At 34.1% G+C, this 22,973-nt stretch overlaps 2 protein-coding genes across 2 annotated transcripts; both read right to left on the reverse strand.

The window, feature by feature from the left end:
- Positions 1-583: 583 nt before the first annotated feature.
- LOC119833329 lies at positions 584-1,495 on the reverse strand. The gene has a single exon (XM_038357315.1). The coding sequence runs from the start codon at positions 1,493-1,495 to the stop codon at positions 584-586; it is 912 nt and encodes a 303-aa protein (XP_038213243.1).
- A 1,850-nt stretch (positions 1,496-3,345) lies between these two features.
- LOC119833590 (ADP-ribosylation factor-like protein 1) lies at positions 3,346-6,713 on the reverse strand. The gene is made up of 5 exons (XM_038357659.1): positions 6,501-6,713; positions 6,205-6,421; positions 5,941-6,052; positions 4,309-4,525; positions 3,346-3,751 (listed from the first exon to the last, which is right to left on the reverse strand). The coding sequence occupies exons 1-4, from the start codon at positions 6,502-6,504 to the stop codon at positions 4,316-4,318; spliced, it is 543 nt and encodes a 180-aa protein (XP_038213587.1). The 5' UTR covers positions 6,505-6,713; the 3' UTR covers positions 3,346-3,751; positions 4,309-4,315.
- Between the last annotated feature and the right edge of the window lie 16,260 nt (positions 6,714-22,973).

The following is a 22,973-nucleotide window of genomic DNA, read 5'->3' on the forward strand; positions in this document are numbered from 1 at the left end:
AAAATCACCACAAATTCTTATATTACCATCGGGTTTTAAAACGGGAACGATAGGTGTTGCATAATCAGAGTGATCAATTTTTTCCATAATGCCTAAACTAATTAAACGACTTAATTCCTCCTCCACCTTACATTTCAACGGAATCGGTACCGGTCTCGGTTTAAAAAATTTTAATTGACTCCCTGGTTTGATTTTTAAAGTTACTTTATATTTATTAAACGTACCTAAAGTGTCCCTAAAAAGTAAAGAATATTTATTCAAAATTTTATCTGCAAGTTCGTTTGAGTCTAAATTATTGTAGTTAAACGAACAAAACTCTAAGCCGTAAATAGAAATAAAATCACGGCCTAAAAGTATCGGTTGGTTTTTGTGTGTGTTAACAATAAAAAAATTAATTGGTTTTACGACATTATCATAAGTAACGCTCATACAAATATAACCCAATGGGTTAATCCTAGTACCATTATAAGAATTAAACACCACCCGGCTCGGTTGTAACAACAGCATACATTTGAAATATTTTTCATAAATAAAATATGGCAAAACGGATACTGCACTACCGCTGTCTATCTCACAAATAAACTTATGCGAATCCAATAAAACCGCAAAAAAGACGCATCGGTTCTCCCTTTAAACATTTAATATTGAATAACTCACCAACTTCCGAGTCTTTGCCGTGCATTTCTACATAATTATTACGCTTAACATTCATATTACAAACTCGTTGTAAATGTCCTTGTTTACCGCACTTATTACAACTGTAACTTTTGAACCGACACTGCTCTTTGGAATGACCTTTACCACCGCACACAACACATAACACTTTTTCACTGAAGGTGGAGGCCCGGGCCGCCCTCCCCGGGGCGCCGGGACGGACCGCAAACACACCAACTGAGCCGCGTTCGACTCCGGGCTGCGAACTCCCCGATGATACCACATCAGCATTTTGTAACGCCGCACGGGCACACTGTACGTTTAAGGCCATCTCCAACGCCTTGCTGAACGATAAATTGTCAATATTCTCAGCGAACAATTTTTCTTTTTCTTTGGAATTTACTAAACCCAATACAAATCTGTCTCGTAGTGCTGTGTCTAACCTGGCCTTGAAACCACAATGCTGCGCTAAATGTCGAACTCGCGACGCCCATTCATTTAAATCTTCCCCGGGTCTTTGTTCAGCCTTATAGAACAAATATCTTTCGGCGAAAGTACTTCTCTTCGCGATGAAATGATCGTTTAACTTCTGCACGAGCGTAGCATACTCGATATCTTCTAGATCCGTGGGGAACACCAAATCTTTTGCGACGCGATAAGTATCTTCCACCAAAGCCGTTAATGACAACGCACGGCGTTTCACCCCGGCTTTGTCTGACCTATCATCAATATCGTTAGCTGTGCAACATTGTTTAAAACGACTTATGAATATACACCATTCTTGCGCGCGGTGGTCGAACATGAGATTGCTACAAAATGACGCATTTCCACTCAACGACATATTTCACGGTATTCTTTGTAGTTTTTCACGCGTGGATTACTATTTTCTCGTCGCCAATTATAGTGTTTGGGGCCAAATTGGTAACAAAACACGTGGCTTGATGCAATCACTTTTATTGTCCGTAGCAAACTGACAAGCGTTAAAACATGATTTTAGTACTACCCACATGTATACACTACATCCTCTCATCAATCCTTTCCCATTCCCTTCCCAATTAAAGTCGGCAATCCATTTGTAGAGGCGAAAGGTCTGCAATTGACCTTACGCCTCTCCAAATGTTCATGGGCGGTGGTAGCGCTTACCATCAGGCGACCCACCAGCTCCATTGCCGACTATGACATAAAAAAAAAAATAGCGATCTGCCCAGGGCGTACGTCCATGTCAAACTTCCTCTTAATTATAATATTTTCAACCGACTTCAAAAAAGGAGGTTATCAATTCAACTGTATTTTTTGTGATTGTTATTTCATAACTTTTTACCAGGTGAACCGATTTTGGTTCTTCTTTTTTATTAAAAAGCTAGTGCCTGCCACGTACCCCACATCAATTTGATCTAGCTCTTACAAGTAGTTATTTGTTAAAAATAATTCTTAGTCAAAATGGGTAAAATAAAAGCCATAAGCAATATTGGATAGTGTATTTGGAACAATCTGCCTCTTATCGGATATAAATTAGGTATTCACTGTTACAAATACAAAATATATAATTACAATAACTTATATTGACACTTTCTTCACCCGCGCATTACCTAATTACAAGGACTGATAAACTGACACGCGACACTTTTTTATTAATATTAATTTTTACAATTTTTTCTGAAGTCATTACAGGATCCCGTACCCAAAGGGTAGAACTGGACCCTATTACATAGACTTGGCTGTTTATCTGGCATCTGACACTGAGCTGTCTCTTGAACTCAAAAAATCAAGGTTAAGCTGTGGTCGGCCCGGTCATAAACTGGATGGGTGACCAATTTTTTTTTTGCAGTGGCTTTACAGCTTACTTGTATGGAAGCCTCAGTGTCGCGAGACGTACTCGCACTTGACCGACTTTTATTTTTAATTACCACCGATTCAGAACCATAACTTCGTAATGCACAAAATAAATAAGTTCTTCTGCTATAATATAAATAAATAAAATTGTTAATAATTTACAGACGTCAATTGCACGGCTAAATATATTTGGATGTACTGATGATGACTTTAATGGATGACAAGCTTATATTACATAATATTAAAAACTTTTTGTTTGAAAGCCCTTTTAATGGGTCAATTAATATTATGATTAATATTAGAAATAAATAATTCCAAATTAATAACATCAATTATCATCACATTTCTTTTTATTTTATAGATGTAAATTGAAATACATATTTTTTGTTTTGTCCATAGGCAGTTAAACAGTCCTTATAATCTTCTCTCACACCTTTAGATTACCTAGTAATGCATCGCCGTTCTAGTTTTAATAGTTAAAATTATAATAATAAATTATTCGCAATAGACCCAAATATCTTCTATATATCTAGAATTACATAAATATCAAAGCGAATTTGTAAAATACCATCATGAGTATGAAGAAAAGATTAGTAAGTTATTTTCTTATATAAATTTGGACAAAATCACAAAAAAAAAAAACAAAATCGTGTATGGAACTGTTTAGTTCTAATAAAAAAATTAAAAAATCCCAAAAAAATGTCTTAAAATTACAAATTAAAGAAGTCATCATTTGTGTCCAATATAAAACTTATTATTATATTGTGCTTAATTTTTATCTTAAATACCGTTTTGAAACGAAATTACGTTTTTTTATAGATTACAATTCAATTCGAAGATTTAAAAACATTTTTGCCTACCAACGACTATAATATTGTACATTAGCGTATTATGTATATTAAAAATAATTTATATAAATATAAGACACAATATCTCATACTATTTTATGTGTAATCAAACCTAAAATGACAACGACTCTAGCAATTTTGATTGTGTTTGTAATTATCAAGTAAATTAAATACGATTTCATAAACAACAACGAAAATTAGAAAGTAAAACACCACTATTTTCGCAATAATATTAAAACCAGTGAATAACAGTGTTACCAGTGACAGAAATCTTATTTAATCTGTAATTATTATGTTATCTGTATTTATTATCTGTTAAGCAAGGGAACGGCGATGCTAAGTACTTATTCTACTGGCGGTTAATATGACTACAGCACTGCACGCTGCTCTCGAAACGTCTTTCGATATTAAATGCTCTGGAAAATGGAAAAAACAAACATTTAGTATTTTAATTGAAGAAATACACAAAAAATTCAAACATTGAAGATTTTCTTTTCTCTTAAGAGAACATGCAAAATGTGCAGCATAATCTTCATTTAAGTAAATTATTATTTCCCTTCTTACGACACTAGCAGTAAAAACTGCGAAATTTGATTTTATATACCATATTTACATATTATCTTTTATTAAGGCAACTATTTGTTTTGATTATAATTATTTTTTTAATTCATGTTAGATATGAAACATGTAAATATTAAATCTTCTTTCAATAAAAAAATAGACAATCTTTTATTATTAAATCTTAAATGCATTTTTGTGTAATATTAATTAATACATAATTAGTATTGATAGACCTAGAAATTAATCATCAAATACAATCATCTCAAATAAAAATAATTCTAGATATCCTTAAAATAATTTTGATTACATATGACTAGCCTTCGATAATCATATTTTCAATTCAACTTCTAATCACAATCGGCCTCCTAAACACATTTAAATTAAATGAAAGGCTTATATGTATATGATATACCTTGGTGCTATTTCCTCGCTTGCAGTGCATTCGACAGCCAGTCCATCGCCTGGTCCAGGCCTTCGCCCCTCACGGCGGAGGTCTTGAATATCTGGAAGGTTCTATCGCGCAGAGCGTCGAGGCCGAGGGCCTGATGCACCTCGGCTACTGTGAGACATCCCGCCATGTCTTGTTTGTTCGCTAGCACTACAAGGATCGCATTTGACAATTCTTCTTCCTGTAATATAAGCGTGCAATTTATAATGAGGTTTTTATCTAGTATAGCAAACGTTGTTTTGTCATTTACTTATTGCACTTATATCAAGTGTATCGGAGGTATAAAACATAGAACATTCAACTCATTCTCAGACCTACTAAATGTTCAATATATAAAATAAGAGGTTTGTTGTAACATAAAAACAAAATTTCATTATTTAAACTTAAATAAATAATAAAACTATACACTTATTAATCATACTGTAAAATTTTGGTGTGATGTGGACTGATCATTTAAAAGCACCATCACTGAAATGATGTGATATGTGTGATGTGATAAGTTGCATTGTGTGGTCATTGTACCATATATGAAAGCAAAGCCCCGTGTCCCCTAGTAGGGTATGGAACAGACAATATACATTTGTTTCACTGATCAATTTCTTTTTTTGGACAAGCAGGTTAACAGTTCTGCCAGACCGAGACATAATTTTTTGTCTGTCCTCCTCCGGAAATTGAACCCAGGACCCTTTGGAAATATGCTCCCGTGTTAAACACTGTACCGAGGAGGGGTCAGTACCGTACATGAAATTTCAAAAATCTCAACCTGTACCAGTAAAGACATAAAGTTTGTGTTCTTTGTAGTGAGTTTGTGACTTTGTAGAGGGGAAAAGAATGTTATCTTATTATAGGTAAATTTATTTTGTTTTTATTCTGGGAACAACAAGGAGCAGCAGAACCAGGTGTTTAGACTGTTTTGAGAAGAGTATGTTTTAGGGATCATTTTTTTTAAATCACCACCCATGACACAAGAGTGTGATTTCTTAAGTGCGAATGTTATTTGAATACATTTAAGTACTCATATTCTATAAATAAAATGAATGATTAAGTTTAATAGTTTATTGATAAACTATATAGAATTTTCATTACAAAGGTTCACTATCAAACACCTGTAACATTAAAAATTACTATAAAATGTTAAATTTATCAAAGCGTAAATCTTATCATATTAAATAAAACCATTAAATGTTTTATCATAAAATCTACTTCCTACTGAAATTAAGAAATACTTTTTATGTGTACCACAGTATTCCACAGTATTACTTAAAATAGTACTATGGACTGAAATATGTTTGATCGTCTCTTTCTTTCAAATTGTGGTTTTTATTAAATATTTTTGTATAACAAGTCAGTTGGATGAACTTGTTTTTAAAGAATGTTATCAAGTACAAGGAGTTAGAGATCTATTTTAATGACATTATTATGAATTATTTGTGTTCCTAATAGGTACATTCAAACTTAATTAAGCCTGGGTCTGCGTGAATAACCAAGCTAACTAATAAGTTTAATAATTTTATTGATGTCAGTTTTTCTGCAAGTTTGTTAAACAGTAAATAAAACATAATTAAAACTTATTCAAATTTCAATATGAGTACTCACCCTTAACATGTGAACTAGTTCATCTTTAGATATTCCTATTCTATCTCTATCTGCCGAATCAACAACATATATAATTGCATCCGTGTTGCCATAGTAACATCGCCAGTAAGGCCTGAAACATCATTATTAATTTATGAAAATCTTATAAGGATAATAAAAACTTATTGGTTTTCCACTAACGTTAATAACCAATAGTAATACTAGGATTTAACGCGTCACAATCAATTTAATGGGTCAGAAAGTCAGGTCTGAGTGTTAACATACCTTATACTGGTCTGCCCTCCAAGATCCCAAACTTGAAACTTTAAATTTTTGTATGTAACTTGTTCTACATTAAAGCCAATCGTTGGTATAGTCGTCACTACCTCGCCGACTTGTAATTTGTACAATATTGTCGTTTTCCCGGCGCCGTCTAGACCAAGGATCAATATCCTCATTTCTCGAGCTCCTAATAAGCCTCGGAAGTAACTGAATAGACCGCCTGCAACCGTTGCACATTATTTAAATGAATGTTCATCCATACTTACATGTAATAATTACCAAAAATTAAAATTACTCACCCATTTTGTAAGATTAGCTTAGCCTACCAAAACATTAGTTGCCCTAACAATGGAATGATTTTTTAACTATGTATGTACATTCAATGTATTCAGTATGTACTTTACTTTATATTTACAGTTTTAAATAAAGTAATTCATGTAATAAACATTAAAAACATAAAATTGGGAATTACAATCTGATATTTGACGTGTAAGCAATATTTCAAAATTGTTGTCATCGCAAAAAAATTATGAGTACAGATACATGTATAAGATTTTAATAAACTACAATATATTTAAAAAAAATTTCCCTTTATCTTGCAAGAACGTATTGTATTAAAAAATGCAATTTTGCAGTTATAATATTATTTATTGCAAATTTTTTGGCAGTGTAAAGCCACAGCGACCTCTATTGTACAAGAGTGAAAGCTAGTAAGAAAAGTTCACTAAAGCTTTAATAGATGGCGTAATAAACTCACAAACAATCGTGATGATTAACTTTAAAATCGTAAATCTTCCATATATTTGTTTTGTATCATTAAATGTAATCGTTGTATTTTTGAATACGAACTACATGGCACTATGTTTGAAATACTTATATAAACGTTTTAGTATCATGGAGACCAAATACCTAGAGAACACATAGCAATTTCTATGTCGCCCCAAGTATAGAAATCATAACACAGATATTCTTATTGCATAATTTTAATTTGAATACTATTAAGTATTATACATTAGAATATGTGTATTTCTTTTTTATATAATTGTTGCAAAAATTGATTTCTTTATGTGATGTTAAAGGGAATGATTTGCGCATTCAAGTCACATTTTCATAAAGTCATCATCATCATTTCTATAATATTTCGAATTATACCTATATTATAATAATAAAAGTCTAGAAAATCCCGATAAGGAAGTGCGCGTGGCAGTCGCGTGCGCAACGTCACATGTCGTCACATTTTGCGTCAAATTGCGTCAGCGCCCCGCCTTTGCAAATCATGACAAATTGTTTCGCGTGTTACTAATTGTGGACTTTATATTTTAAGCATACAATGTCATTTCGTATTGACGTTCTTCAAATCATAAAATAATTATTAGAAGGGGTTTTTAGTTTCCATAGAAATTTGGATTGATATTAAAAAAAAAGGAATTAGTGGGCATAGCTAACCCTGGTAGAGTTATTAAGTACAATGTGTCTCTTTCATCGAAATCGATTTAGTTGTTAACTTATAAAAGTGTAAGAAGCTAACAGGCAGACCTCGTTTTATATGTGCTCACATATAAAACGAGGTCTGCCTGTTTGCGCAAGCGTTTGAGTCGAACACGCATAGCTGTATTTTATACAAAAGCGGTATTAATACAATACATATGTGGTAGTCGAGCACGCTTCGGCACGAATTGGGCCAGCTTGCACCGGGGAAGTACCACACACCCACAGAAAACCGGCGTGAAATAATAGCATGCTATTGTGTTTTGTACCGTGAGTAGGGGAGCCGGAGGCCTATATCGTAAGCGGCGGGTAAGGAAAAACCCGTCCCAGTCCGTCCCTTCGTTCCTCTCGTCAATCCTTCCTTGATCCCTTCCAAATTTAAAGTCGGCAATCCATTTTGTAGTGTTTGTATCTATTGTATAGATATATACATTGTCTCATATACACCACTAGATGGCGTAGTTGTCGATCAGTCGGTCGTGTAACGGACGTGGCCGGGATCGACGTGCGCCTGCGTTGTACTGGGTGTAGTGGTGAGCCAGTGTATTCTCAGTGTCCCTGTACTAGATTCCCGAAGGACTAACGGCAGTCGTTACACATTTGTAGAGGCTTGAGGTCTGCAATTGACCTTACACCTCTCTAAATGTTCATGGGCTGTGGTAGCGCTTACCATCAGGTGACCCACCAGCTCCATTGTCGACTATAACATTAAAAAAAAAATACCGATCTGGTAGTTCACCTGATGATAAGCAATCACCATCGCCCATGAATATTTATTATATAAAGAGGTCGGGTACTGGCTTATAAAGACAGCCCAGTTCATTCCTTCCTTACCAGTCCATTCCTATACATTATATAAAAGGATGGGTAAGGAAAAGGAAACGGTCTAACTATGGTCGGTTTGGACAGGAACTGAAAAAGTACTCATCCATTGAGTTGTTTGCAGAACCTTCTAGCATGAAGCGACATTCGGATTCAGTTAAAGTTTTAAACTGGTTTTTGCCACTGTTGTGATGTAAGTCGAAGTCGAAGGAAGGACCAAGCAAAATAAACTGTAAGTGACCTTGACCTATTAAAAATTTCTTCTGAATTCGTTGTTATATCGAAAATCCGTACCGAAGTAATCATTTTCTTTTTAAACTTTAAAAACATCCATACATCCTGGATACATCCAACCGTTCATCCCTATGTATAACAAATTTTTCATACACATTTACGAATACGTACATGTCTAAACCATTAATATCTACATCAAGTATCAAGAATAAAACAGTTATGTCGAGAACAGTAGTAAAGATGAAAAAGTAAATAAAACACGTGGGTGCAGAAATAGTACATCTGTTCCTGACATCTAATTCTGTTCAAGTATTTTTGTAGAAAAATAATTATAAGTTATGAGTTTTGATGCTCAGCTTGCGACAGATGTTCGTCACGAGGTAAATTTTTTGGGGTGGCAATATATTGAAATTTTCATAGACAAGAAATTTTTACTCAATATATAAATATCTTAAAAAAAATAGGTTTTAGCCGCGACTTTTTTATTACATAATAGTAACATGTATAATTATAGGTATCTAGACTAGATATTTGCATTCAGAGAATACTGTTATTGTACGTTTTTGGTTAGATATTAACCTTGATATTAACCTTTCATAACTAAAGAAAATCCTCGCAATTTTCACCTAACTAATCCCAACCTATCCCTGTAATCCCCAAAATATGGCCGTTCCCTGAATCAGTGCGCTAATTTAGATAAGTTATTTTTATATTTCCATGAAATATTTGTGTAGTGGAATGTTGCTGTTTGTCGACGTACAATATAGTAAGTGAATCATAGCATTGTAATACTTTATTTGCGAGCTCGCCCTCGTCATCCCGCGGTTTAATAGATAATTAACGACGGCATTTCTTTGAACTGTTCTATTATTAGTTGTAATTAGATAGAACACCGTCTGAACTATGATGCAAATCTGACAGCACGTAGAACATCACATGACATATAATTTGAATACTGATTCAGGTAGCAGGCTTTTAAGAATAGTTTTTGTTCTGGAAGGTTCTAGATTATAGGATTGGCCAAATAATCTTTAGTTTTTACTCACTTGTAGACAGACCATTTAATATGATAATTCTTTACACATTAACTGTTTCGGCAGACATCAGTTATGGAAACAATTTCCTTACGCGTTAATTCCAAACGGAATCGACTTACAACCTGGGGTCCTAAATTTAATTGTTTACCTCTTGTGCTCTTCGAAACAGTTCAGTCCTATAATGTCTTATAAATTCAATTTTCCAGGCGTCCTGTATGTTTTTCTTTTTCAAAAAATGAAGTGCAGCTAAGTACCTATGCTTTTAGGAAAAAGAAAACAATTACTGTGTAATATTACTGCACTCTCATCTCAAATAAAACATATTTTGTGACTTGATGAAGTTATTAACTATTGTCTTGTATAGTATATATTATCTGTAGTATTGTATATATTTTTAACTTCGTTCCGATAAAATTTAATTTTAAAGTTGTCATCTATTATTCAAATAGGTTATGACATATTTATTATACGCTTAATGATTTTTTACCAGCAATAGAAAAAAAAACAGTAATATTAACTTCTGTTTCCAACCATAACTGGTACAAAAAATCCTAATTAATATTCACGGCAGCATTTTTTGTGCAACTAAATTTTAAATCGTTTAACATTAGATCCGGAATGAATGCAATCATCAAGAAAGTAACATTAAACGGATATACAAACGGATGTCAAGTCAGTACCTAGCCGCTTTAGCAAAATGAATGAATCGGTCATTGTAAACCGTTAAATTTATCCTTTTACGCTTGGAAGCTTCTAGAACAACGATTCGCTTTTCGCGGGAACTGCTTATCGGTTCGCGTCACCGACATACTAATGTTATTAAATTTCAAAATCTATTGGCAGACCTGCTCAATTTATTACTATGGCCCTGTACCTTCTTAATTCGGTTAATAAATCTGATAAGAAAATAATCTTCAACGCTTACGAGCATTTACAGAATTATTGCGTTTATAGATGTGTTTTATTGCAATGGATTGTTTCGTCTGGGGTTTTTGGATGTTATGGTTGAGTCAAGATCTGTGATATAAGAAAACTCATCATGCTGTGCGAAAAAAATATACTACTGACGATGTTGAGAATTTTGCGTATGATTATGGCGAGTTTCAGAGCGTCTCATGGTACGGTCCTAAAATTCAAAGAAATAAAATATAACCATTTCTTTTAATTTAACCGGTAGCTAATTCTTTTAGAAGCGCTTCAACCTGAAAATTATTTGCCGCCATATCTTGAAAAAAGTTCCAATTTCAAAAATATATTCGAATCTTTAAAATTTGTCAATCAATATTATACACAACTCCCTATTCTAAAAAACGTAATAATAAGATGTTATATTATATACTATCATTTGTGGGTTTCCTCCAATCATAGGCAGTTTTGTTATGAAAGAACAGTGTGCCCTGTAATCACATGACCATCAATGGGTCTAACGAGGTCATTGTAGTAATTACTTATAATGCGTAGGCTTCAAAACGCAATTAACAATTTGCTACAATTTACGTCAGACTTAACAAATATTTAATAAATATGTGGGAGCCTATATAATGTAAAAGTACAAATACACAGCATTCTAATTTAAAAAACGCGAAAGTTTGTTAGTAAAGGCGGATGGATTTTTTTTACTCTTTCACATTAAAAACTACTGAATGGTATTTCATGAAACTTTACAATAATATAGCTTACTAGCTGCGCCCCGCGGTTTCACCCGCGTAAGTCCGTATCCCGTAGGAATATCGGGATAAAAAGTTGCCTATATGTTATTCCAGTTGTCCAGCTATCTACGTACCAAATTTCATTGCAATCGATTCAGTTCTTACTTAATTTTACTTAATTTTAGATAATGTAAGAAATACTTTATCTAAAATTAAGTTTGTAAGAACTAAATTTAACCAATATATATAGTATATACATATAATTTATAACGTAACATAAATATATAATTAGTGATATATTCTCAATTTAACACAATATGATGGATTAGTTACAATTAATTTGATAGCAATCAAATTTTAAGAAATGATATCATTAATAAGGAAGCTATTTTAATCTCTGATAAAATTTAAATGTTATTGTTTACGTCATTGCTAATGAAGCCAGAAAACGAATGCCCTAGTAACCTTTTATGTCCTTTCTTACTATTTTCGTTTACATTAAAGTTTATCAGAATAGATGTCATATTTGTTAATCTTTTTTATAAAAACGAATGAGTATTCAGTTCGAATTTGTCAGAGCATTGTATTTAGGATAAACACATTAGCAGCAGTGGTGGCTCAGTGGTGAGCCTCGGACTTTGAAATCGTTAAGTCGGGGTTTGAGACCAGGTGAGCATGCTGGAAATAAATTCATTTTTAAAATTAATTTGCACATGTGGATAACATCACCATTGCTTAAACAGTGAAGGAAAACATCGTGAGGAAACGGGCATGTCTGAGAATCAAAAATTCGACGACATGTGAAATCTGCCAACCCGCACTTGGCCAGCGTGGTGGATTATGGCCTAACCCTCATAGGAGGCCTCTGTACCAGCAGTGGCAACATATATGGGCTGATGATGATGAAACACTTTCGGTACTTATGAAAATATATCTCTTTTACGTTTACATTGATTTATTAAAATAGGCATTATTTTATTGTGGGAGTCGAGCATGCTTCGGCACGAATTGGGCCAGCTCGCACCGGGGAAGTACCACACCCCCACAGAAAACCGGCGTGAAATAATAGCTTGCTATTGTGTTTCGTACGGTGAGTGGGGGAGCCGGAGGCCTATTTCCATTTCCTAGCCCTTCCCAGTCCATTCTTTCTTTCCAGTCATCAATCCTTTCCTTATCCCTTATCCCTTAAAAGCGGGAAGGGCATTCGCAGAGGTCTGAGCCTCTGCGAATGTTCATGGGCGGTGGTGATCGCTTACCATCAGGCGAACCACCAGCTCAGTTGCCCGCTATGACATAAAAAAAGGCATGTTTTTTGAACAGTTTTTGGACTAGCAAAGACTACGTCCTATTTTCAATAAATTTACCATAACAGTTTTCGATCATTCATATAAATTGTCAAGTCTGGTAGTCGAGCACGCTTTCATACAAATTGGGCCAACTAACACAGTTATGACAACCCTATAAAATATCGACGTGAAATACTAGTATGCTATTGTATGTGTTCGGTGAGTAGGGAAGCCGAAGGCGGGCTTCGGCTTCGGCTTCCCTACTCACCGAATTATTATATATTATTTTCCTTCCCTTCCCAGTCCATTCCTTTATTCTTACCGTCAATCCTTTCCCTACCCTTTACCCTTTATAAGCGAGCAGCACATTACATACCTCTGTAAATGTTCATGGCCAGTGGTGATTGTTTACCAATAGGCACATAATATACAGAGTAGATAGCTTGCATAAATATATAGGACATTTACCAGGAAAAGTCAGTGTTCGTCAATGTTTACAAACTTTTCGAATGAGGGCACGCAGGCCGAATATCTGCATATGTCGCGATTATCAATGACTTGAGATCTATTTTTACAGTTTTCCTCATAATTCCGTAATCTATGCTGCAGTTGACACATTGCTGTGCAGGTAAACATGCACGCTTTTTCTTGTATACACAGATTGACGTTTTGTGTAATCAAAGTGATAAGTCGAGGTGTAAACAATTCCACGAAATTCGTTTTAATTTCATTCGCGTAATGTTTGAATTGATGTAATGAGTTTGATCAATTGTAGCACGTATTGTTTAAATCTGTAAGATTCGTACTATTAACCGGCCTGTGTAATGTGTATTAAGGGTAACTTTCTATCAATAACTAGAATAAGAAAGTACACATAAAATCTCATTGAAGATGCTCTCTTGAAAACGCTCTATGGTTTAATGTGGGAGTTGAGCACGTTTTAGCACGAATTGAGCCTCGCAGAGGCTCGATTCGTTTTCCTCACCCTCCTATCTCTTCATCCCCGTCGCCCATCCTCTCCTTATCTCTTGGAATTGAATACAAGTAAACTAAAAATAAATATATATGGTTAAAAATTCACATTAAAGCTCTTACTAAATGATTCATATTCTACAAGTGCATTGAACGGAAAGCAATGCGTTACTCATTTAACGGAGAAAGATTTCGATCGTAATTATTCTTAGAATTGCTTTTACCATCATAATATCAAACTAACGGTTCAGTTAAGAAGGTTTAAAGAGATGGTTATTTCCCATGCAGGTATACCTACCAACGAAGTATTGGTAGGTATACCTGCATATAAGTCGTCCTCGTGAATCACTGTATCCATAAAAAAAACCATCAACATCCGTTGTGAAGTTTTATAGATCTAAGGGACGCGGGAAGCGACTTAATAAAAAAAAACTATATAATATATAGACTGAATACTATACTATAAACTTCATACAAAATAAGCTTATACAATAATAAGATAATGAATTAGTTGCTATATTTGTTTCAACTTCCAATCAAAAGGTACTTCTTTGTTCGTTTGTATGTATTTTTGGGTGCTATGTAGGCTTCACTCTGAACCCTAACTGGAAAATGGAAGAGGTGGTTCTTTTATCAAATGCATGTACCTCAGCAATGATTTTAACAAAAGTGTTAACAAATTCTCACGTCATAATTAAACGATTTAGAAACTTGACTAGAATGACATTGTTCAGAAGAATTAACTACAGTATTAACTTCTCAAGCTTACTGCTCGCATGAACAAGAGTAAAAATAAGTTTCGTACTAACTATTAATATCAAAATCAAAGGAATGCGGATAAGTTATTCAAAAAACGTCATCTGAATCATCATATATTTTTAAATTCAAAACCCATACTATCTCACTCGTATAACCCATACTATTTCATAACGTAATCTTACGCAAGAAATCACAGAATATTGGACAAATGAATCATAGGCTTATCGACCTCCATGATTCTTGTTAGCAAAAGTGTCATTTTCCTTAAACTTAGTTAAGTGGCGGTTCAAAAAGTTCATTCATAACCTTTACATAATCCTGCTTGTGCAGCAAATTTAATTTAATGCATAATAGTACTCTAAAATATAAATATCTTAGCGAGATATCTCGTGCTAACAGTGCGCTGAAAGCAGACACAAAAGTACTTAGAATCAGACGAAAATTATATTGGCACTAGCTCTTAAAAGAAATATGGATGCATATTAGTTAGTATGGTTTTAATATTTTAAAATACATATATCATTTTGTAAACATTTATTACGCAAAATTCTTAAAGGTCATGTAAATTTCTAAGCGATTCCACGTATCTATGATTAGATGGTTGAAACTAAATCTTAGATTTAGATTTAAGATCGAACTAATTAATTAAAATACCTACATACAATTGACCGGTCCTATTGTTATAAAACAAATTGCAAGAACTAACAATAAGAAAGCTTCTCAAAACGTGTGAAAAGGGGAAAAATAAAAATACCTTGAGACGAGATGACAATTTTAACATATTCCTGTAACGATTTATCATTTATTAGAGTAGAATTCTGTAATTCAACTATTTATTAAAAAAGAGATACACTTTTATCTAAATGTTCCGAATTCAGAAAAAGTTCCATGCTAAAAATACATTATCAGATAATTTAGTTAATAATTCAAAACAATTATAAATAGTTCGTCACATTGTCAAATATGTAACGAAGATAGGGCAGTAGCCATAGCAACAGACAGATAAGGAAATTAAATAATAAGTACATTAATGAATTAAACAAAGGTCAAGAAGAGTAATCTTTAAATTAAATTTAATTTTTAGTTTTATAGCATTGCAATGCTTTATAAATGAGGAATTTTGAAAGAATAGAAAAAATTTGATCACGAGGCAGGATTCGAACCTGCGTATCTTGCCTAACCGTAGCAACGCCTAGCCTCTCGGCCACCCGTGATCCTGCCACAGTAATCAAATTTATTCTACTCTTTCGGTTTCATGTGCCTAAGGGGCACCCCGCGCCATCTATTGAGATGATTTTTTCTATTCTTTCAAAATTCCTCAATCTTTAAATTAATTAAGCGCTATCGCAGTCGTCAATGAAATTTGACAATTGTGAAATCTACGACTCAATTTTGGGGTAACTTATTTTTAATCTTTATCTTCTTTTATTGTTTAAACGCTATTTATTTAAATAGTGAATGATATTCTTAATAACAGTTACGATATAACCTATTGTTAATTTTGTGTTGAAAGTAATCTAAAGTCATTTAAAGGTAATCAATAACAGTTAGGTTAGTTGATATCTTAGTACATAATGTACATAGCTATATCTAGAAGTTTTAAATCGATTGCAATTTTAAGTTTTTATTCTCAATACTTTTTAAATTCATTATTATGCCATATTAGGTATGCAATAGATCGATGAAGTGATCTTTGAAAATTTTAAAAGTAAAAAATCTCGGGAATATCAATATAATTACAGTAGAAAACAACTAGACATCATAACTCAAATGATAAGATCAAGTCCAACAATCATAAATATTAAAACAATGTGAATTGGAAGTTTTCTTGTACATCAACATTATTCGTTTTAAATATTTTCTCCATATTTTGCATAATATGAAACCTAATAGCATAATATTTGTTTTGCATTGTAGCTAATTCATTTTGTAATAAGTATCTATATATAAGTATAATAAAGTTTCAGTTTGTATTAAGTATTGTATCTAATTTTGAAATGTGGTGGCACTTTATGAATCATATGAACGTACCCGGATAAAACGCATCCAATCATGACTTCTTCCCGGACGTATGACTGTAGTTCATAATAAATAAATTATAATCGAGTTTCTATATAATATCTACTACTGTTATGATTTCCTTTGATTTCAGTTTTAAATCATAAATATCTTATTGACCAAATCTTCATAAAATATACTTGCAATCATGCTAACTTTTAAATGTTACTTAACTTGAATTTGAGACTGCCCGCTGCTGACTGTCCAGCCAGATTTAGTCAGAAGATAGTAATTAATTACTGATAACATATGTTATTCGTAAGTATATAAATCTTTTTATTCAGAAACTTATTTCAGGACGGAAAGCGTTCCATTTCAAATGAAATTAACAAACCTAATTTAAAATATATCGAAAATAGAAATTTCCTTTATATAAAACATTTTTTCCTGTAATGTGCTTGCCATGAATGAAAGCTCACCTTGATCTATGGCTACAGTTCCTAGAACATGTTGAGACATGTCTGTAGTGTACGTTTCCGTTATCATGAAACAGACGTCACGTTAAGCAAATATTGTAAAGGTTATCGCACATACGTGAGCCAACTACTCCCCTCTCGTTCCATAGGCCTCTATGAATCTTAATAACATCATTCAGTAATTTATCTACAGCTCAACGCAGATCACTCCAATGGGATTTAACAATCATAGGTGCAAAGTATTGAGTCAAAATAATGTTTTCTTAAACTCATCTGTACATAATTTCTACCTTTGGATAGGTTAGAGGTAAAGACATTGTAAGAAACCTGTGCTTTGAAACCTGGACCATATAACACTTGATAGTTCAAATGTATTTGAACAGCATTTATTATATGTATAATGTGATATTACGGTTTGTTCACTACAGGTGAACGAATTATCATCCTTGACCAGAATTATTTCGTCAAGTTGACTCATCACAACCTCACGTTTCCATTATCACGATAAGCGCGTCACGTCACGATAAGCAAACAACGCGAGGCCTCGTCCTCATAGCATGTTTTAATTAGCGTAAAAACACGACATTAGCAATAAATATATTTACAGCTGTCATCCGTTTTTTGTTTAATTTCTAATTTCACTTCGAGAGTTTATTTTTTGTAATAAGCACCCGTACTTATTTCATTATTGATAGAAATATTAATTTCAATAGATACCTATTTATTTCTAAAAATCTTTGTGTTGCCACAATTACACCATAAAATATTACATAAGCCATTAAAACTTACAGTAAAACATACGTCAAATGAAAAGATTTTACAAAATTTTCAAATTTACTTTATAAGATCGTCGATATATAAGTGAAATAAATTGTCTTATAAGATAAAAGGGTAAGTACTTACTGACTACTTAAGATAAGATATTAGCTAATATTGAGTGCTTTGATTGAAGATCAATTCAAGAGGCATGCTTCTAGATTCCACTTATGTTTTATTACTACTCTTATTAGCAAGAGCAAGTGATCGAACGAACATAATATCAAAAGTAACACAACGTTGTTTTTTGCTGCCCACTCTTAGAAATCGAAATTAGATAGTTCTTTTCTAATTACTTAAACGTTCGCATGCTAAGACACGAATTGGGCAAGCTCGCACCAGCAAAGTACCACACCCACACGGCAGACCAGCGCGAAATAGTAGCATTCTACTGTGTCTCTTACGGTGAGTGGGGGAGTCGGAGACCCGTTTCTTTCTCCTTACCCTTCCCAGTCCATCACTTCTTTCCAGTCATCAATCTTTTCCTATCCCTTACCCCTAAGAAGCATTCACAGAGGCATTACCTTGTTCATGGGCGGTGGTGAGCGCTTACTATCAGGCGAACCACAAGCTCGGTTTCCTTGTGTATATCCCTTGATAAAAATTATTAATGAAATACCTACCTATCATTTTATATAAGCGTAATGGAATGCGCCAACTGTTTGAAGATAAAGGCTAACTCTTATAAACATCCAAATTCTAGACTTGGTTTATCATAAGTGGGCGCCAACATTCTCTACTAAACAACTTCCTAAGTAGTGTTACGATTGTATTATCACTAAATTATATCAGTAAATGTGAAATTCTTTGCAAATGACTCGCATTCCATACAAATGGCACGATTATTAGCGTCACATTAGATTACAATAAATCTAAAAACAAACAATTTACGTACGTTTTGAAATTTGTTTGTGAAGTTTGTATGATAAACGGTCGTCATTGATAGCTGCCCACAAGAAAATAGTGTCGTCTGAACTTCTGAAATCACCATGTTTTAAATAATTGCAATGCTCTGTGATGTCACAGCCACGTGATTTTTACAAATAAGTACAGGTTTAACTTTATGTGTGATTTACTATATGAATAAGTTAAAAGATATAAGAGCATCTTTTTCATCCATAATCAAGGAAAATCGGGGAAACAAATGTTCGATGAAGCATGCTTTCTACAGTTGAAGTTGCACGTAGTGGAAAAAAACTTATATAATATATATTACATAGTATGGTAATACTGTCAATAGAACATAAATTATATTAAAATATTATATTATTATCTATTCCTATTTTACAAATAAATCCAACTGGAATCCGTACTTAACTAAATATCGACTATCATTTGCGGTGTACCAGTATTGTTGCGAACAAAATAACGATATTTTGTATTTAAAATTATCTACGTTATCAATACGTGCCGGAATGAACGTTTATATCTTGTCAATGACGCTATTTCAATGTAACAAAATACGAAATACAGATTTTAATAACAAGATAGATCTCTTCTTACACTTTTAACATTGTCCAATGTCAGATAAGAATCCCGTGCTCGTGGGATTGTCGGGATAAAGATGATCTATAGTCTATACTCTATCTATATTTAGTATTTAAGATCTTTACAATTTGGTATTTAAAAATTTTCTAAACTCTTTTTTTGAGTGAAAGCTTATTTAGCCGATTACCATTGCCATAGCAATAGGTTTTTTTTTATAGGGGAGGATTACTTGTCGCGGACTAATTCCCTACCCTAATGCGGCTCGACGGAACACAGAGAGATTTTACCCCGCTGCGCCGCGTTAGATAGTCGGTAGGAGTCCGACAACAACCATGGCCTCTTCCCAGGGGGCCCTGGGTATCTATTGAAGGTAATCTGACTTCATAAAGGGGAAAATCTCAATTAATATTAATATTTTAAAAAGCGATTTGTCGGACTTGTAGGACAAAGACAAATAAGGCGTTAGAAGAACTTTTTGCTGAACCAAACATCTTAAGCGAAGGCAAAGCGATGCTGCGATGGTTGGGCCACGTTCTGCGTATGGGGGATGATCGAGCTGCCAAGCGGGTTTACTTGGGGCGATCTACAGGCCGTTGGCCACCCCAAGTATCGTTGGGCGAACCAAATAACTAACGATTTATTAGCACTACGCAGAAGTGATTGGTTAAACATCGTTCCGAGCCGGGATAAGTGGCGTCTCTTATTGTCGGAGTCCAAGACCCACTTTGGGGTCACCGCGGCAGATAAGTAAGTAAATAACTTCAGAACCGAAATTAATTTTAGCCTTACATAAATCTAGCTTCGGAAAATATAAGACACCGATTCACTTTGAGATAGGTACGTACACGCTTATTATGGGAGTGGAGCACGCTTCGGCACGAATTGGGCCAGCTCGCACCGGGGAAGTACCACAAACCCACAGAAAACCGGCGTGAAATAGTGTCATGCCACTGTGTTTCGTACGGTGAGTGGGGGAGCCGGAGGCCCGTTTCCTTTTCCCACCCGTCCCAGTCCATTCCTTCTTTCCAGTCGTTAATCCATTCCTTTTCCCTTACCCCAAAAAAGCGGGCAGCGCATTCGCAGAGGCCCTACCTTTGCAAATGTTCATGGGCGGTGGAGATCGCTTACCATCAGGCGAACCACACGCTCAGTTGCCCGCTATGACATTAAAAAAAAAAAGAACATTTTTTCTAATATAAAGCTTTCTAACAATATGACAGTGTAGAATAGTGTGACAATACGATCACAACTTATCCATTAGTCATGATGAAACATCAACCATACTTTAACATTACCGTCATGCAATACACTAATATACCTGTAACATGATCTGTGGCTACACTATACGTATCTCATTCATCGCTCAAATATTCGGCTGTCAATGCCCCCCGGAGGTCACGCATGGCCCTCGCCGACCGGCTCGCGCCCCCACGCGACACCTTGCACGTTGCAACTTGTCAGATCCCAGGGCTTTCTGCGAATCAGTATTACGTTGGTAACAGCAAGAATTCGACACGAAATCCTTGGTTTTTGTTTGTTGGTTCATATGTTGCGCAATCGTACGCGTAATAGATTTGCGTTGTCTATTTATGGCCTTAACCGATCTTGAATGGGACTAATTAAACGAAGGGTTTATTTATAGCTTGTTTTTATATAGTACAAAATGGATGTAAAATTACTATCATGAATCAATGAAACTTTACGAAATTGAACCCCAACCTTAATAACACGCTTTTTTATTATTCTTTAAATCGCATAATAAAAAGCGTAAAAATCAGTAACCGACTCCCTTATACTCGATTTTGACCCACTTTAAACTGACTAATTTAATTCAAACTTTATATACTTATAACTGATGACGATACAATAATTTTATGAGCGTAGCTATTTTAATATTTTGAAATTATTTTCTTTTTTTATTAAATATATAACGTGTAATTACTTACATTGTTACATAGCCCATAACTAATAAATATCTATACAGGTGTTTCCAGCTTCTAAAATTATCTTCGAGTATAAACTACAAGTGTGATAATAAATTAAAAATAAGTAATAAAAAGTTTCCCTGACCCTTTATTAATTGTCATCAAATGATTAGGTATAGTGGCACGTGTGAAATACGTAATAGTTATCATATGCCAATATATTTTCAATCAATGGAGTAACACGGGATTAAATTTTCAATTGATTTCAAAAGGTCTAGTATGAATCCTACTAATCCTACTTCCTACTTCCTATTAATATTATAAATGCGAAAGTTTATAAGATGTGTGTGTGTTTGTTGCTGTTTTACGCAAAAACTGCTGAACCGATTGCAATGAAATTTGGTACGTAGATAGCTGGATAACTGGAATAGCATGTAGGCAACTATTTATCCCGATATTCCTACGGGATACGGACATACGCGGGTGAAACCGCGGGGCGCAGCTAGTTGAATATAAGAGTAGAAAAGAGCTCAATGTTCCTCAAACGACTGAACAGATTTTCATAAAACAGGCTAAGGACACTCAGAATAAAACTATCTATGACACAAAAATCAAAAATCGTTTTATCTCTCTGCGTCGGTGGTTAAAAATAACAATTACAAGAGTAACTTACACTAAAATGTCTCTAAGAACGAGTATTTGTGTTACAAGAGTATAAAAAATGTCATCAGACGTTTCAAATTATCACATAGTCGATATAAATACGCGAAGGTCGTTACCCACAGCTTCTAGGCCATATGCCGGTACTTTGACGATAGGATTCCTTGTGAAACTTTCACCAGCTGACGCAATTATGCCAAAGTGTCAGTCATTGAATTAAGTCACAGTTATTCATCAGAATTATCAAGCCAATCCACATGAGTATTGGAACCTAATAGATTGCGCTGTATGAAAATTCTAGAATAAAAGGATAAAGTTAAGTTTTTATTGTAACTGTTTTTAAATACACGAACAAATTCATGTACGTGGTGCATATTTCATATTTCTACATATTGAGCGTGATTTATAATTAAAATATTATGTTCAAACCCGAGAACACAATATTAGTTCACTTGGGAAAAAGTATATCATAACAAAAATTGTACAGAATCCCTTTAAATTAAAGATTTGAACCACTCACATACATAAACCACATTGGCCAGTACTTATAAGTTACAACATATGTTCAAATAATATAACTCATGCAAAAATAAGGAAATACAGTAATTTTGAGGTTATCTCATGTGCACGCCTTGGGAGGCACGTCTGTGACATTGACACGAGCGAACCACGTGCTGTACCTCTCAAGGAGTCACCAACAAAAATAAACTCTACACCCTGTTGTTAAAGCCTCAAATCCCATTAAAGGCTACCATTGTTTCCGGTTACTGAAATTTTAATCTTCTTGGTTAGTAATAAGGTGTGTTCTCGTGTAACTAGTGGCTGTATATGCCGTTTTTCTTTTGTGTTACGTGTGGTATTCCATTCATCAGAACCAAGGAGGTCGTAGTACGGTTATAGTAATGCGTAGTAGTTTGTGATAAGGTTTAATTAATGAGATAATTGCATTTTCGTTATCTATACAAGCGAGATAAATTTGTTCATTGGAAAGTACCTACTTGGAAAAAGCTTGTATTGGTGGTGGTGGTGGTTTAAATATAGACTTTTAAGAGCTCACTGTATTCCATTAACTACTCCAGTTATTTTTACATCTAAATATTCTGTAAATACAATTCCCGGATAAAGTACAAGAGGATAGCCTGGAAAAATCTTATAAAGACCA

The sequence above is a fragment of the Zerene cesonia genome, chromosome 17, assembly GCF_012273895.1.
Source record: "Zerene cesonia ecotype Mississippi chromosome 17, Zerene_cesonia_1.1, whole genome shotgun sequence".
Classification (NCBI taxonomy): domain Eukaryota; kingdom Metazoa; phylum Arthropoda; class Insecta; order Lepidoptera; family Pieridae; genus Zerene; species Zerene cesonia.

Bases quoted from the DNA above. Each gene is read 5' to 3' on its own strand.
- LOC119833329 (XM_038357315.1), bottom strand. From the start codon at position 1,495: ATGTCGTTGAGTGGAAATGCGTCATTTTGTAGCAATCTCATGTTCGAC.
- LOC119833590 (XM_038357659.1), bottom strand. The intron at 6,053-6,204 runs GTATGTTAACAC...ATGATGTTTCAG, and splicing joins GGAGGGCAGACCAGTATAAG to GCCTTACTGGCGATGTTACT. The intron at 4,526-5,940 runs GTGAGTACTCAT...CTTATATTACAG, and splicing joins AACTAGTTCACATGTTAAGG to GAAGAAGAATTGTCAAATGC.